At 39.6% G+C, this 16,613-nt stretch overlaps 2 protein-coding genes across 9 annotated transcripts in view; one reads left to right on the top strand and one right to left on the bottom strand.

Moving 5' to 3' along the window:
- Positions 1-8,904, top strand: part of DENND4A (DENN domain containing 4A) — a 109,600-nt gene extending 100,696 nt beyond the window's left edge. For all 8 annotated transcript variants that reach the window (XM_046653079.1, XM_046653076.1, XM_046653078.1 and 5 more), the window contains 4 exons: positions 1,360-1,477; positions 2,090-2,252; positions 2,422-2,486; positions 6,385-8,904. In XM_046653079.1, the coding sequence (XP_046509035.1) occupies positions 1,360-1,477; positions 2,090-2,252; positions 2,422-2,486; positions 6,385-6,521 (483 nt within the window). In that variant the 3' untranslated portion in view covers positions 6,522-8,904. The remainder of the gene's footprint in view (positions 1-1,359; positions 1,478-2,089; positions 2,253-2,421; positions 2,487-6,384) is intronic.
- Positions 8,905-11,108: 2,204 nt separating this feature from the next.
- Positions 11,109-16,613, bottom strand: part of SLC24A1 (solute carrier family 24 member 1) — a 27,502-nt gene continuing 21,997 nt past the window's right edge. The window contains exons 7-10 of the mRNA XM_046653082.1: positions 16,137-16,555; positions 15,311-15,400; positions 14,231-14,397; positions 11,109-13,397 (exon numbers count right to left, since the gene is read on the bottom strand). Of these exons, the coding sequence (XP_046509038.1) occupies positions 13,148-13,397; positions 14,231-14,397; positions 15,311-15,400; positions 16,137-16,555 (926 nt within the window). The 3' untranslated portion in view covers positions 11,109-13,147. The remainder of the gene's footprint in view (positions 13,398-14,230; positions 14,398-15,310; positions 15,401-16,136; positions 16,556-16,613) is intronic.

Here is a 16,613-nt window from a genome sequence, read left to right as displayed (position 1 = left end):
TTATAGTTGCATTTACAAATAATTTTTCTTCTTACAATCTAGCAGTAAGACAAAGTCATGTTTTTTAGGCTTCTTGTAAAATTTACACAAAATGGTCTTAAATTTTTGTTATAACCTCAAGAATAAACCGTGAATGACTTATGAGAAGAGTTTGTGAGTTGGCCCCACTCCTCTCATACCTGCTTTAGAAACAAGCCCAACACTCTTTTAGGAGGAGATCTTAATTCATATTGCAGTCATGTGCTACCATTCTCTTCATTCCTTTACTCTGAATTCTTGCTTAACCTTTTAGGTAATTAGTTTGTTGTGTGTTCACTTGTATTTTTGATATGTTGTTCTATAAACTGTTTTTACTTTTTCATGTGTTATCACCACCACTAAATTCCAGAGTCTCTAAATTCAGGAACTTTGTCTTGTCCCTTCTCATACTTCATTTCTGTGATTGTACATGTGCTCTTTCAGTCTGTGATGAGTGGGTGACCAGGAGGTTAACTCAGTCAGTTATCTGGGCTGGGGTCTTCGACTGATGTAGAATGGGGCTCCTGGGTCCATCTTGCTGCAGCCCCTCAACCATAAGCTGGTCAAGATTAGCCCTTCATGGTACCCTCCTCACTGATCTCAGCACTTTGTTATATCTGCTTTTTAGAGATCATTAGCTGCTCAACTCAGCCCATCTGCTCAGTAGATATAAAATGCATACAGGGGCCAGCCCTGTGGCATAGTAGTTAAGTTTGTGCACTCTGTTTTGGCAGCCTGGGGTTCACCAGTTTGGACCCCAGGCACATACCTACACAGTGCTCATCAAGCCATGCTGTGGTGACATCCCACATACAAAATAGAAGAAGATTGGCACAGATGTTAGCTTGGTGACAATCTTTCTCAACAAAAAGAGGAAGATTGGCAACAGATATTAGCTCAGGGCCAATCTTCCTCACACAAAAAAATTATAGAACAATAAAAATAATTATAAAAGTAAGTAAATAAAATGCATACAAACCAGTCATTTTCTCTTCTCTTTTCTTTTTTCTTTTTTTTGAGGAAGATCCACCCTCAGCTAACATCTGTTGCCAATCTTCCTCTCTTTGCTTAACTGCCTGTGCCAGTCTTCCTCTATTCTGTATGCAGGTCACCACCACAGCATGGCCACTGACAAGTAGTGTAGGTCCACGCCCAGGAACTGAACATGGGCCGCTAAGCAGTGTGTGCCAAACTTAACCACTAGGCCATGGGGCCGGCCCCTCTCTTTTCTCTCTTGTACCCATACCTTCTAAAAAATATTTTTAAAGATCTTTATAAAATATTTACAAAACGTTATTGTGTAAGGATCATTAATAAATATTTGTTTATTCTTCAATACAGATTCCCCGCCACTGTATGTCTGAAGATAGTAAATATGTTTTAATACAAATGTTATGGGACAATATGAAATTACATCAGGATCCGGGTCAGCCCTTGTACATCCTCTGGAATGCCCACAGTAAGTGCTATCGTAGAATGCTGACTTCATTCATAGGGGTGTAATCTCTACTTGCTTTAACCAGCCTAAACTAATATATAACTGACTTTTATTTTACTATACCGATTTTTGTCTTACAGGTCAAAATCGTACTCTTTTGTTTGAGAGTGAGTGTTAAGTTTGAATTTTTAGTGCTACCTTATATGGAGGTCAAGGTTGTCTTTTGTTTTTGTTTTTTTGAGGGGTGCTGTGTATGTGCTGGAGGGGTTTTGTTTTGTGGAGTTCGGCTTTCAGCACATTGCTTGTCCCAGTTTCTTCTTTTTACTCATTTTTTGTTTATTTCCATCCCAGGCTGCTGATTTAGAATTTCCTCCAGGGGCTGTATTAAGGAAAACTGTGTTTTTAGTTATTGTCTGTTCTGGCTACAAAAAGCTTTAGGCCTATTTTTTATCATTATTTGTCTTATTTTTTTCCTTTTTTTCCCTTCATTCTTAGATTTCTATTCCTTTATCTATTGCCTTTAATTTATTTTTAGTGCTTTGTAACTTCTTTAATACTGTCGATTGCTGCTTGATTACATTCTCCTATCTATGTAGAACATTTTCATTTATCTGCTCTTTTGTTCTTTTACAGCCCAAAAGTATCCAATGGTCCATTTATTGCAAAAGGGTGATAATTCATTTAACCAAGAACTATTGAAAAATATGGTAAAAAGCATTAAAATGAATGATGTCTATGGACCAATGAGTCAGATTTTAGAGACACTGAATAAATGTCCTCATTTTAAAAGACAGAGGTACGTCATTTTCTTAAATGAATATGTTGTTCCTGGAAGCAGATTAATATTGTTTGCTTAGTAACTCGTTAGACTATCTTATGCTTATATTAGCATAAAGATTTTTATAGAGACTTTTTATGTAGGCTCTATGAATAATAATATTTTCTCCACTCCTTTTCTCCCCTAGGAGTTTATATAGAGAAATACTCTTTCTCTCACTTGTGGCACTGGGAAGAGAAAACATTGACATAGGTAATTCAGCATAATATATAACATGTAATGTTTATGTATCATGGTATAGTTTTCAAAATGTTTTTATATGGGTAGTCTCTATTATTAATATTAAATTATATTAATATATTAGAAGAATTGTTTCTTTGATTTTTTTGATATAATGTAAAAGATACTTTGATACTTTGGTCATGTTAATAATAATAATGATAAGTAATAAAAGCTAATGTTTTTTGAGGGCTTAGTGTAGCAAGTACTTTGCATGTATTACGTCAAATAATTCTCCCAAAAGCCCTATGAGATACGTAATATCATTTTCATGTTGTTACTGAAGTGACTGAGGATCTAAGATCTTAAACTGGACTTTCACAGTGAATAATAGAGCCATATTTAAACCAAGCAGTCTTAATTTCCAGTCCCACGCTTTTAACTATTGTGTCATATCACTGATTACATTAAGCTATTGCAGAAAAGATGTAAGTTAGCTAATTATGTATTTTAGGAGGTCCCAGACTTTTTCGGTTGATCGTCTTCTCCCAGTTATTGTGCTTGGCCGCCTTTAAGTTTCCACTTCCCATTCCTAAGAAAGGGCAGAAATAACCCCTAGTGGACAAAAAGAAGGAAATTGGTGGCTGTCAGGCATTGAGAGACTCAAGCATCATTTGGGCATTCTGAGAATTTATAATGTGAATAGGTTGGAAAAATGATAATTGATACATATAATTCATCTGACTTGAGTGGCTTCTGACTTGGGTGCCCTACGTAAGCCCACTCACCAGTTAATAAGAGAATGTGCAATAGGCCCTACCTCTTTTAGATGGTTGTGTACTGTCTTAACAGAAACATCTCCAGTTCTTTAGCACTAGCCAGCACTTCAGTTGACTTTTAAAGTGCCTGTGACATTTCCCATAGCCATTTATTAGTGTCATCAGAGTCACAATGATGATGATGTATAATAAACCTAATGCACTATTACAGGTTGCTCAATCAGACCACATGGAGCATGCGTAGAGAACAAGGGCTTTCCCTGTGGTACTGGCTTCCCAACAAGTTCACTGAGGGATGGGAGAGAGAGCAGGAGTTAGTGAGTGAAGCAGAGGGCTAAGAGCAGCCTTACTGGGTATCTCAAGGGGTTATCAGGTGCCATCTGACCGAAGGTGACTGTGCTGCTGGGAGTTGTCAGCCTTGATGCCAGAGAGAGATTGTAGAATTTGGCAGCGAAGATATGTATGGGTGAAATGGCAAGCATCTTACAGAATGGAATTATTAGATGGAAACCAACACTTAAAGGACAAAGAGACTAATTTAGTTAGAAAGAAAATAACTCTTCTCATTTAGAACATAGCAGTGGGAAATTGGCCTTTCACTAAAATGGCCTTTAAAAATTTAACTATAAATCTAAGCCCGATAGAGATCAATGTTTAATATCTTTGAAAAACAAAGTATGACCCAGAGAAATATAACCAGAGAACATTGTAGTCAAAAGTCATGTTAAATCATTGATTACCTAGTTGAAACAAAGTTGGAAAAGTTTGGAAAATTTCCAGTAAAAAAGTAAAACTTATTTAGAATTAAAGAATATTTGTTGGAGAAGGCTAAAGGAAATGTAACTGTGTTTAACCTATAATTTTGTTTGTAAACAAATATTTATGAGTGTGTTGAGCTGCCCTTTCCATTAAAAAGAGGAAAAGAATAGATGGGTTCTAATTGCAAGCAGGAGGCTTTGAGCAGAATGTTGTCAGTATTTGTTTTTTTAGCTTCATGGTTGTGAAACACTGGAGACTATTAAAAATAAGAAACTTGACAAATGATTCTAATGTTCAACTGGAAAAATAATCATGTGAGAATAGCCAGGAATCAAAAATATGTGGTAAAAGAAACAAAAGAATTAAAATCTAGTTTAATCTATTAATCTAATCTATTAAATAGATCTAAAAATCTATTTAATCTATTAATCTAGAGAAGTAATATCTAGGTAACTCAAAAGAAGGCAGTATGGAAGAACTGAGGACCAAAAAAGACAACAAAGGGGCCAGCCCGGTGGGGTAGCAGTTATGTTTGTGCGCTCTGCTTCGGCGGCCCAGGGATCACCAGTTCAGATCCCAGGCGCAGACCTACACCCTGCTTGGCAAGCCATGCTGTGGCAGGCATCCCACATATAAAGTAGAGGAAGATGGTCATGGAAGTTAGCTCAGGGCCAATCTTCCTCAGCAAAAAGAGGAGGGTTGGCAGTGGATGTTAGCTCAGGGCTAATCTTCCTCAAAAAAAACAAAACAGATTGAAGACCTAAGTGTGAGACCTAAAACTCTAAGAAGAAAACATGGGACAAAAGCTATATGACATCGGATTTGGCCATGTTTTCTTGGATATGACAGTAAAGGCTCAGACAACAGAGAAAAAAAACAAATTGAACTTAATAAAAATTATAAATTTTTGTGCATCAAAAGCTGATATCAACAGCAACCCACAGAATGGGAGAAAATATTTACAAATCATATATCTGATAAGAGATTCATATCCAGAATATATAGAGAACTCCTAAAACTCAACAACAAAAAATGAAGCCAATTCAAAATGGGTAAAGGACTTGAACAGACATTTTTCCAAAGAAGATATGCAAATGGCCAATAAGCACATGGAAGATGCTCAACATCACTAATTATTAGGGAAATGCAAATCAGAACTACAATGGGATACCACCTCACACTATTAGGATGGTAACTATCAAAAAAACCTGGAAAATAACAAGTGTTGGCAAGGATATGGAGAAATTAGAACGCTTGTGCACTGTTAGTGGGAATGTAAAATGGTACAGCTGCTGTGGAAACAGTATGGCAGTTCCCTCAAAAATTAAAAATAGAGGCCAGCCCTATGGCCGAGTGGTTAAGTTCACGCACTCCGCTTCGGCGGCCCAGGGTTTCCCCAGTTCAGATCCTGGGCGCGGACATGGCACCGCTCGTCAGGCCGTGCTGAGGGGGCATCCCACATGCCACAACTAGAAGGACCCACAACTAGAAATACACAACTACGTACCGGGGAGCATTGGGAGAAAAAGGAAAAATAAAATCTTAAAAAAGAAAATTAAAAATAGAATCTCCGTACGATCCAGCAATCCCACTTCTGGGTATATACCCAAAAGAACTGACAGCAGGGCCTTGAAGAGGTATTTGTATGCCCATGTTCATAGCAGCATCATTCACAATATCTAAAACATGGAAGCAACCCAAGTGTCCAATGAAGGATGAGTGAAAAAGAAAAATGTGGTATATATGTACAATGAAATATTATTCAGCCTTAAAAAGGAAGGAAATTCTGACATAGGCTACAACACAGATGAACCATGAGGACATTATGTTAAGTGAAATAAGCCAGTCACAAAAAGACAAATAACTGTATGATTCCACTTATAAGGTACTTGGAGTGGTCAGAGTCACAGAGACTGAAGTAGAATGGTAGTTGCCAGAGGCTGGGAGGAGGGAGGAATGGGGAGTTACTGTTTAATTGGTATACAGTTTCAGTTTTACAAGATGAAAAGAGTTACGGAGGTGGATGGTGGTGATGGCTGACAACATGAATGTATGTAATACCACTGAACTGTATAGTTAAAAATGGTTAAGATGGTAAATTTTAGTTACATATATTTCACCACAACTTAAAAATTTGGGAGAAAAAGTATTTTTAAAAGTTGGCATCTTAAAACTTGAAATTTCACTGATCTGTGTAATCTAACTCTAACATGCCATGGATTATAAGGTCTCCTTTCCAGCTCTGAAATTGTGGTCCTTTAGTTGGCAGAAGTAACCTAGGAATTCCTTCTTGGCCTCTAATTTTGCAGTTCTGTAGTCTTACCAAAACTTGATTATTGTTAACATCAAATATAAATTTCTTTATGCCTTTATTTGTTTGTGAATTTTCGCAGATGCATTTGATAAAGAATACAAGATGGCATACGATCGTCTCACCCCTAGTCAAGTCAAGAGTACACACAACTGTGATAGACCACCAAGTACGGGGGTGATGGAATGTCGGAAAACCTTTGGAGAACCTTATCTTTAAGATGTGTGTGTGTATACTTTGAATATGTATTGTATAGTCAGTGTATAAAATAACACTTGTAGATTCTAAACTTTTTTCTTCGATTTTTGAAAGTGCATTTGTAAATGGTTCAGAAAGCCCAGCTAGCTTATGTACAGAAGGTTTTAAGAAGAGAATAGTGACAACAGGGGAGAGAACCCCTTTGTTTCCCATTTGTTTTCTTTTTCTTTTCTTCTCCTGTAACAAGTAATTAAATATTTTTGAAATGAGGAAATCCCTAAACAGAATAAGCTCTCATAAAATAAGACAACTGTTTTATGGTTTCTCTTGGAAGAGACAGATTGAAAAATCATGTATGGAACGTAAACAAATATGAGATCAAAGCATCTCCTGTTTTCATAGACTGTTCAAATGTTTTGACCATGAAGTTGTATTATACATATTTTAAATTGTTTATAGTAAGTTGATATTTTTTTAATTTTTAAACTTAATATAGCAAACGTAAAATGAACTTAAACTTATGAAGCAAGCAGTTAAGTGCTTATTTTCCTTGTCTGCTGCTCTTTGAAGTAATAGTACAGCTGCAGATCTCTATGTGTATAGCTCTCTCTATTTTTTTTATTACTTGGGAGAATGATTCACATGTCAGTGCCAGTGTCAGTGTTGTCCTAGGACTGCATGTCCGCGCTCCCGAGCCTGACGGCAGCGAGTCCTGGCAGAGTGCACCGCTCACACTGCCTCGCTGAGCCTTGTGGAGGGAGAACCAGAGAGGGTCCAGGTCTGCTTCTGCAAAATCAGGCTCAACATGCCATGATCCCAAATGTTCTCTGTTGGTCATAAATACGTACGGTACACAGGGCAAAGAGCTTACAAAGCCAAATAGCAATTTAAATTTTAATATTCTACATGCACACTTGTATTGGGAAGTATGTCAAACAATTTGTTCCAAATTTTACCCTTATTTTAATATCTAAAATATTGGGTATGATGCAAATTGTACTATATTTATCTGGAATATGACCTACTGGGGAGTATTCTGTTAATATTATATATATAAATATTCAAAATATTTTTTCAAAAGTAGAAAAATATTAACTCTCTAAAAATACAGCCAGGTAGAATTTCCCATATTGAGGAGCTTGCTTTTTCAATAAGCCTTCAGAATCTGAAGTTTATGGAATCTAAAATCCAGAAATATCCAGAAGTCAGACAATAAATTGAATGTTTAAGCACCACGGATATTAAATAGACTCTAAAAAATATTTTTTGTCCCGTTATTTCTAATATCACTTTCTTTGGGTAATTTCTGATAAAAAGTATCGTTTGGCTGTTAGAATTATTTGTAGCTTTTCAGTATGTATGTGTGTATGTTTGCACACGTTGTTTGTGAAGGAATTCTCTAGCCACTTTCAAAGAAGAAAACAATAGATTGTCGCAAATTAAGTGCACAGAGCCAGTGGGGTCCAGGACACTTGGACTGGCGCTCGCTTGAAGTCCTGAGACACAATCAGTTCCGCTGCAGAAAGACCACCTTTTGAATTCACACCATTAGTGACTAGCACTAAGCTGAAACATTTCACAGCTTTCTACTCTGGGAAATAATGGGGAAAGTTTAAAAATGTAAAATTTTAGTTTAGTTTGGGGCTGAACTTTCTTACTGGAAAACTCTGGTGCTATGCACATATGTCTGCCTCTCCTTTGTAAATACCACTCCGACTTCATCCTTCTTTACTATTCACATCCAAGCTTCATGCTCTAATTGTCTTCACATTCTGTGAATCATTCAAAAGTTGTCAAATGAGAGAAGCATTTGATAAGTGAGGCTTTTGGCATTGGTGACAACCATCCCTCCAAACAGGATTCTGGGCTTCTATTCTGGTTTTTTGTTATTGTTTGGTTTTTTCCCTGATAAGAACAGCTTTCACTATTGTTTACCTTTTTTTTTAACACAAACAATATGCAAGAATAACAGTTTATTGATTTCAAATATCTGGCCAAAGTGAGGTAAAGCCCATTCTTTATGGTTCAAACTCATTTGAAAAAGTGAATGTTATGTTCATCTTCTCCCCCAACACCAAGTTTTGTTTCTGCTTTTGGTTGGGTTTTGCTTCCCGTACTTTTAATCCCCAGGGAATATTATTTGCACAAATTTAGTCTTTAGAAATAAAACCCAAAACATGAAAGTGGTAAACCCTGCTCAAAAGAAAATTAAAATATAGATCATCTTTTAACTCTATACAAACTTTTCTTCAGTTTTCTCTCTGTTGACCGTACGTTTTGGAGAGTCATGGCCAATTGTGTTGGAGAGACATAGCCTTTTACTATTTATCTGTCTCTTATTTTCTTACTCTTAGTTTTGTTCATACATTTAATAGTTGAAAATAAACCATGCTGTGTCCTCGTATCACTTGTTTACTACTTCCTCCCATTGTGTTTTGAATGTCACACATTTGTATTTTATATATTTCGATATTCAACTTTCTCCTCCTATTGTCAGATAGGGAATTATGCAGCCTGTTCGTATTCTGATTTTTGTCTTTTTTGTTTTTTCTGATTGGGGGAGGGAGGTTGCTTTAAAACACTAAAGCCACCAGCTTATTTTATTATAAGGTTTTCTAATATGTCTTGCCATTTTCGTATATAGAGAAATGGCCCCTGAAAATATTGGTTCAGCATTTTCGGTGGTAAATACTTATTTTACTTTATGCTGGTAATTATTATATTTTAGTGCAACTAGCAAGTGTTAACCTGCTGTATATAGAAGTTATGTTTTATTTCTAAATACTTTGTAAGTATATGGTAAGAAAATACCCATCTGTATGGTAATGTGCAATAGCTCAGCTTTATTTTTATTTCTCCCACTAGAACTTGAAAGCTGCTATTAGGCACTTTATGTCAGAGCAGGAAGGGAAAGAGTAGGCTTGCCTCTTTGAGAGGGCTCTTGGCCCACCTTCGCGCTAGAGTTAGCATGCTCTGCCCTTCCTGTTTGGATACAAGACTAAGTTTTATTTCAGAATTGATCGTCTAGCAGCTGCATACCAGTTTACCTTAATATCCTCAGTAACTGGTATCTTCTTCTTATCCCTTCATACTGCCCTCTTCCTCTGGCCTCAAAGTAAGTACACTTGCTGCATCAATTATTTTTGTTTACAAAATTAGCAGTGCACAGACTAATATAGGAATTTCTGTCTCTGATTCAAAAATTCTGTGTGCATATACTTATTCTCTGAGATGGTAACAGACTCTTCTGATAAAGTTACTGCAGCCTTTCCGCAGTTGCTATTCATTTAGATGGCTCCCTCTTTCTGTATTTAAAGATTTTCTTTTCGAACATAGTAGTGTGATAAAACCACTGGAGCAACTGATGGAATTTTCTGTAAATGAAATTCTCCAGATTTTGCCTACTCATCACAGTGAAGAGCCTGAAGACCAGAAGCGTGCCTTTGGTTGTATAAGCACCTTAGGCCAGGGTGTCCTCCCCAGCTCTAGTGACCCCCCAGGGATGGACAGCCCTGATCATGAACCCTCTCTTTGCACCTTTCATAGCAGCCAGTTCCAAAACACATTGCAAGCTGCACCTGCAGGGGGACCCTTCCACAAAAAAGAAGTCAGAACCAAGGGTATTCTTTGGCACATAAGGCCATCCAGTTCTTCAGATCTATCTACCAGCCTGTGCCCTAAATATTAAATTCCAATTCCTGTCCCTTTTGGTACTCAATCTTTAAATAAATTATAATTATGATATAGACAATATATGAAAGACCAAGCCTATAATTTGATAAAAACATTTTCAGATCTATTGAAGAGAGTACAATATAATGTTCAAAATGGATAGTAACCATTTAAACATATACCAGTTTTCAAAAATTCGGAATGCATCCTTTTCTTCTGGTACTATATAACATCTTAACCCATTAAATTAGGAAGAGTTTCACACTTTTAGAAATTTGGCCCAAACCTGTTACCAGGGCCATCAGGAAATGCAACCTCATGGGGGATGAGGGAGAAGTAATCTATGCCAGCCGCTGTCTTCCAATTCAGATACCCATGGGGGACAGTTCAGACTTTCTGGGCTGAACACATGACCTAGAATTTGTCCCATGTAACTATACAGATCATTTTGGCTATCAAATGAGAGGACCATCTCTTGACATTTTAACATGGTACTTTCCCTCTAAGACAGTATAATTTTAATAAATTATAGTAGATTTGTAAATGTATGACAAAAATTTTAATTTCCAAGCATAACAAATTGATCATTCCATCTCTGTGAAGTCTCCTCTTTCTCCCCCACCCAGTGAATTCCTACTTATCCATCAAGACTCAGCTTTCATTATATGTACTTGACCCTTTCTGTCATAGTGTGAAATGATTGGAACTTCCTTTCTAGGCAAAGAGAAATGCCAGAAATTCAGCAAACTGATCAGGAAAAGGATGTTAGATCATTAGAGTTGATTTTAAAGATTTTATTTTTTTTCCTTTTTCTCCCCAAAGCCCCCCCAGTACATAGTTGTATATTCTTCGTTGTGGGTCCTTCTAGTTGTGGCATGTGGGACACTGCCTCGGCGTGGTTTGATGAGCAGTCCCATGTCCGCACCCAGGATTCGAACCAACGAAACACTGGGCTGCCTGCAGCGGAGCACGAACTTAACCACTCAGCCACAGGGCCAGCCCCAGAGTTGATTTTAATCATTAAATGGCTGTCCAGCACTTCATCATTCAGAACATTTCACTGTCCCTCTCTCCTCAGTCAGTCATTCAGGGAAGAGTATCAGATCCTGGGCTATCAGTGAGGAGGTGACATCCCTATGGCTAGCTGGCACTGGCTGCAGAGACCAGGTTGGTGCCTAGAGTTTGGGGATTGGCATCTCCCTCCCATAGGCATTGGTCTCTCCTCCTGTTCTTAGGCCATGGCACATGGAGACCAGGCAGTGCAGCAGCATCAGGATTGAGGATAACGAATTGAAGAATAGGGAATTTGAACACGCTTCCATATTCTTCTTCAGTCTTCTCTTGAGCATTCTGACAAGTAACCTAAAGATATGGATGAACCCATCCATGTTTGTAAAATAAAATATCATTGGGACTCACAATTTACTAAAATTTAATAAAAAGTCATCTCCAAAGAATGTGAATCCTAGGGTAGTGAGGCCATTAAGTAAATTAACCGCCCATCTTAAAAGATAGATTATGGACTGAAGTACTTTGAACACAGCCCTTCAACACCAGTGTCTGATTTTCTTTTCACATCACCACTGTCCTGCTGTCTTCTAGTCGTCAGTGAATCCTCTCTCGTGTTTGTAATTAAAGCCACATTCACCATCATAATCTACAGTCGCCTGAGCTCTGAAACCAGGGACATAGAACTGTTTCATTTCTACTGTGTTCCTTAACTTGATGCTAGTAAAAGCAGCAAGGAGTGGTATTTAGTATACAAGCACTTCAAATTCCACTTGAAATGTTTAACCCCACAATTTTTAAAAACACAAGTGTCCTTTACACTAGCTACCTTGGAAGTAGTAATACTTTTTTTGCACCATGTTGTCATTGTGTTAAGCATTTTTGGAATTTTGCCTTTGCGATTGCCTTAACATCCACTTACAAACCACACAAGCAGTCAGTCCTCTTGCTTTATAGTCCTGTCTAGGTTGACATGCAGAAGTAGCATTGCCCCACTGGATCTCCTGCTTTATAAACCAGATTTGGCTCTGCTGACTTTGGACTCTCTCTAAAATTCCTTTCCTTCTTACTAGTAGCAGTTGTCACTGTTGGGTGAGAATATGCTGGAGCGAGGACAGCTTTGTTAGAATGTCTCATCCCTCAAGGGGACCACTTGATGGAGACACTAACTTGGATTTTCTAATAAGTACATATTTTTAAATAGCCCTTAGACTAGTTTTCCTTCCCTAATGTCCACGCCTTCCAATTCAGGGGCAAATTATAAATTTTAATTTCTTGGGCTACTTATTTTAATTTCACTTTTCAGAAATGCAACAAGCTAATGTAGCCCTCCTTTTAAGCTATAAAATATTGGCGCACACTTTAGTGGACTATGATGTGTAATGACAATTGATTCCTGTTATACTTCTTTTCCTATAGCCTTAGCTCCTTAAACTCACCAATAACTGAAGCTGTAATGATTACAAACCTGATAGAGCCTCATGTTTTGGAAAGAAAGAGAAGACAGCATATTGCAGGGTGTTCTTGGGGCAGGGACCTGGAGGGTGAGATGTAAATCACATCTGCATCTTTTGGATCAGTGGCCCTTCAGGAATGATCAGGGAACTGTGAGCACGGGAGCTTGTCTTATTGCTCCGGTGCCTGTCCCAGCCCTCCTCCCCAGTTCTCCCTCATTTAGAAAACCTTGTGACTCCAGGGGTCCTTCTGTGGCCTCCATGTGATAGCTGTCTGCATCCGTCTGGGGTAGGAACTCCACCTGTCCAGAGGTGAGAGTCTTATTCCACAATAAGCTGCAGGTATTTCCAGGCATAAACTTCAGTCCTGCATCCCATTCACATTAGAGGCTCTTGGCCACTCAGTTCAGTCTCCTGGATCACGTTCATTCTTTCCATAATGTAACAAGAGGTGCAGTAACTTCTGGCATGGTTTTCTGACCCATGTCCATTTTGAGCAACAGTGACTCTGACTCAGACAGATACAGGGCAGGATATGATTCGATCTTCTAACATCACACTGATTATTAGGAATACAAAGTAGAGGAGGAACATTGTGAAGCCCAGGATCTTGTTCATCCTCCATTTGCATGATGCAATTGAAGAGATCACAAACACGAGCATGAGAAAAAGCAAAACAATTGCACAAAACAAGCCATTGCTGCTGACTGGAACAGGCTGTAATCCATTGATAAGAGAGAAAAGGAACCAAGGAACGGGCAGGCTGCAAGATTGAAGAAATAATGTGAATAATGTTTGTAATAATCCCCTATACTTAGTATTTTACCATTTACAAAGCACTTATTTTCCCCACAAACAAATGTTTGAAATAGAACAGAAAATATTAGCACCATTTCACAGATGAGGAAACTAAAGTTCAGGGAAAGTTAATATCTACATTTTTATGATAAGGCGTAGTTCAGGATAATATTTCTTTAAAATCTTTAGTAATCAGGGCTCTCCTATGCCCTTTTACCTGCCCCCTCCCCCAACACACACACACACACACACAAATTCAAATTAAAGAAACCAAAGCCACCACCCAAGTCCAGGACTGATTTCAGGAAATGAAAATAGCACAGGTGCTCTGCTCTGACAAAGTTGAGAGGAGGGGTAAGGAAATGGGTACGGGAGGGTGTGGCATTTGCTTGTTTCTACAAAATGCTTTTAGAGCCTGTGGGGTGGCAGGAGCCCAGATGCAAAGGAGCAGGAATATCAGGAAGTGAGACTGAATCATTGCTGCTTCCAGCCCCACCTCCAGCACCTGGGAGGTCAGTGAGCAGAGCATTTGACTGTAGTTGCTATTAGAATTTAATGGACTTTATTTTTCAATTCACCTATAAATTCTAGGCGGTTACATTTCAGGCAGTATTTTAGTTCTCTTATGCCATCTGGCTGTGATGAATGAAGGGAGGATACTCTGTTGCCTTGTAGAAACTAATATAAATGCTCTTTTATTCCATGTATAATGAATGAAGCAGAAAACCAGCGAACAGAGCCAACACAGTGTTTTCCAGTCATACTTAATATGCCTTAGAAAGCAACTTTGCCACTCACCCCACGGTGATATCAAATATGTTACTGCCCACAGAGCTTGACACAGCCATGTCTCCCAGGCCTTTCCGAGCAACAATCACACTGGTGATGAGGTCAGGAATTGACGTGCCTGCTGCTAGGATTGTCAAACCCATGATCTCTTCAGAAATCCCTATTGTTTCACCAACCTGGTAAACAGTAACAGGAATGAGAAACCATAGCAACAGCAGGTAAAAAGTCTGAGGCTCTTCAAAGCACCAGCCACATTCTACTTTGTGCAAACCCAGCACCGGCCACAGAGCCTGGCGCACTCCCTTGCCTGAGTGAGGTAGGGCTATGGTGGGACTGACAGCTGGAGAGATGGGCCATAGAGAGAAAGAACGGGCCCCCTGCTCAAGGCTTCAGGGAGTGATGCTGCTCTTTTCTAAATTGGACTAAAAGTTCATCTATGATACCACCTCCCACTGTCCTTCCAAATACACCACTACCTTCCCCAAAGAACTGCCCCTCCAAAGATCTGTTCATGTCACCCGTTTCCATTTCCAGAACCATGGACCCCTGCTTTGTGCCAGAAACTAAGTTAAAGGTTGGAGATAGAAGTATGAGCAGTACAACACAGACCCTCTTCTCCCCCTGGTGAAAGAGAAAAGCTTGTAAACAACAATTACAGCTTTGTGCTAAGGGCAGTATTCCAGCTGGAACAGAAAAGCCATGGGTACTCAGAGGACGACTGATAAAATGCCAGAGAGGAGGCAAAACTGGGCTGGCTCTCACAAGTGTACACGAGTTCACCAGGTGGAGAGGAGTGAGGATGTGTGACAGAGAAAACAGAGAATGAGGCTATTAAGAAATGGTCAGCTGAAAGCAGACTGTGAGGGGCCTTCTATGTCATGCTACAATGTGAATATAAGACAGAAGAGCCACACTTGAAAAGCACTACGTTCACTAGAATTAAAAGTCTACTTTTAAACCTTTATAATGTAGAAACTGTACAAATTCACTTAATCCTCACCATTCCCTGGGTACTAGAAATTCACCTTGAAGGAAAAAAGTGTCCTTGAGCTCTTCTGATGCAGGATTTAGTTCCTGCTGTTCACTCACCTGGTGAGCCCACCACACCATGAGGTATGAGAACATGGCTATCCACGTGATGGATCCCAGGAAGGTGATGACAAAAAACTTCCTAGACTCCTGTGTGAAAGTTTGAAAAGGAAGAGAAGTAAGTTGCAGAGGTCCTTCCAAGTGAGCCCCAGAATCAGTGACGAGATCTGGAGGAGTGCTGGAGAGGATCTGGAGATGTTTGCGCTGAGATCTCTGTCTCCAGTGAGGACCTTGAGATGGCTGGGAAAGGAGGAGGTTTGTGGCCCATAGGGGAGTCTGGCCCGTAGGGTGTTCAGTGGTCACCAAACTGAAGAGAGCTATTTGCTTGCCCTGGAACCAGACCATTTTAGGGATTTGGTTTGGCTTCTGCAACTTCTCCCCGCCCCTTCCTTCTCCCGACTCTGAGACAGAATATGGTCTGCCTTTGGGTGGGGTATGTGAGTAAGACCTTTCCCCAGAAATAGGAATGCTGGGGAGAAAGAGCACTTATAACCCTAGTTTTCACAATATCCCTGTGAAATATGGAGGGGGTGTAAAGGCATCATTCTCATATTAAAATCAAGGAGCAGATGAGTCAAGGAGGGACTAGTTTACATTGCTTACAGTGGTGGAAATAAGCACATTCTAGGGCCTCCGAACTCCATCAGTATGTCCCCCTAGGGGCATGGTCCCCTCCAGAGCTGCAAATTCCATCCCAGATCCTCTCTGTGGTTGAGCCCTGCCAAGCTGGTTTACCCTGTCCTCTCCCTCCTCTTGTGTGGGAATGCCTAGAGACCTCACAGCCTCTCTGAGGATGGACAGCTGGGCTACGGCTGGGCAAACTCACCAGCCTCCGGACGTCAGGTACCGTCAGCCAGAGCGGGAGCACAATGGGCAGGAGGAAGAGGTACATGGCCTGCTTCTGCCTGGTCTCAGGCCACTCCAGGGACAAAGGCTCCTCATTTTCCTCCTCCTCCTCCTCTTCCTCTTCTTCCTCCTCCTCCTCTTCTTCCTCCTCCTCCTCTTCTTCCTCTTCCTCATCTTCACCATCACCTCCCCCTTCATCATCTATACCTTTCTCATCACTTTTGGCTTCACCTTGATTTTCAGCATGGAATTCCTGCTCTTCAGCTTCACCTTCATCACCTTTCATTTCCCCATCTTCTCCTGCTTGGATTTCAGCTTCACTTTCATTGTCTCCTTTTCCTCCTGCTTGGATTTCAGCTTCACTTTCATTGTCTCCTTTTCCTCCTGCTTCCGTTTCACCTCCATGTTCATCTTTTCCTCCTGCTTCGGTTTCACCTCCATGTTCATCTTCTTTTCC

This window comes from Equus quagga, chromosome 2 (genome assembly GCF_021613505.1).
Source record: "Equus quagga isolate Etosha38 chromosome 2, UCLA_HA_Equagga_1.0, whole genome shotgun sequence".
NCBI lineage: Eukaryota > Metazoa > Chordata > Mammalia > Perissodactyla > Equidae > Equus > Equus quagga.
The sequence above is the reverse complement of the archived record's forward strand: the minus strand, read 5'-3'. Positions and strand labels throughout refer to the sequence as shown.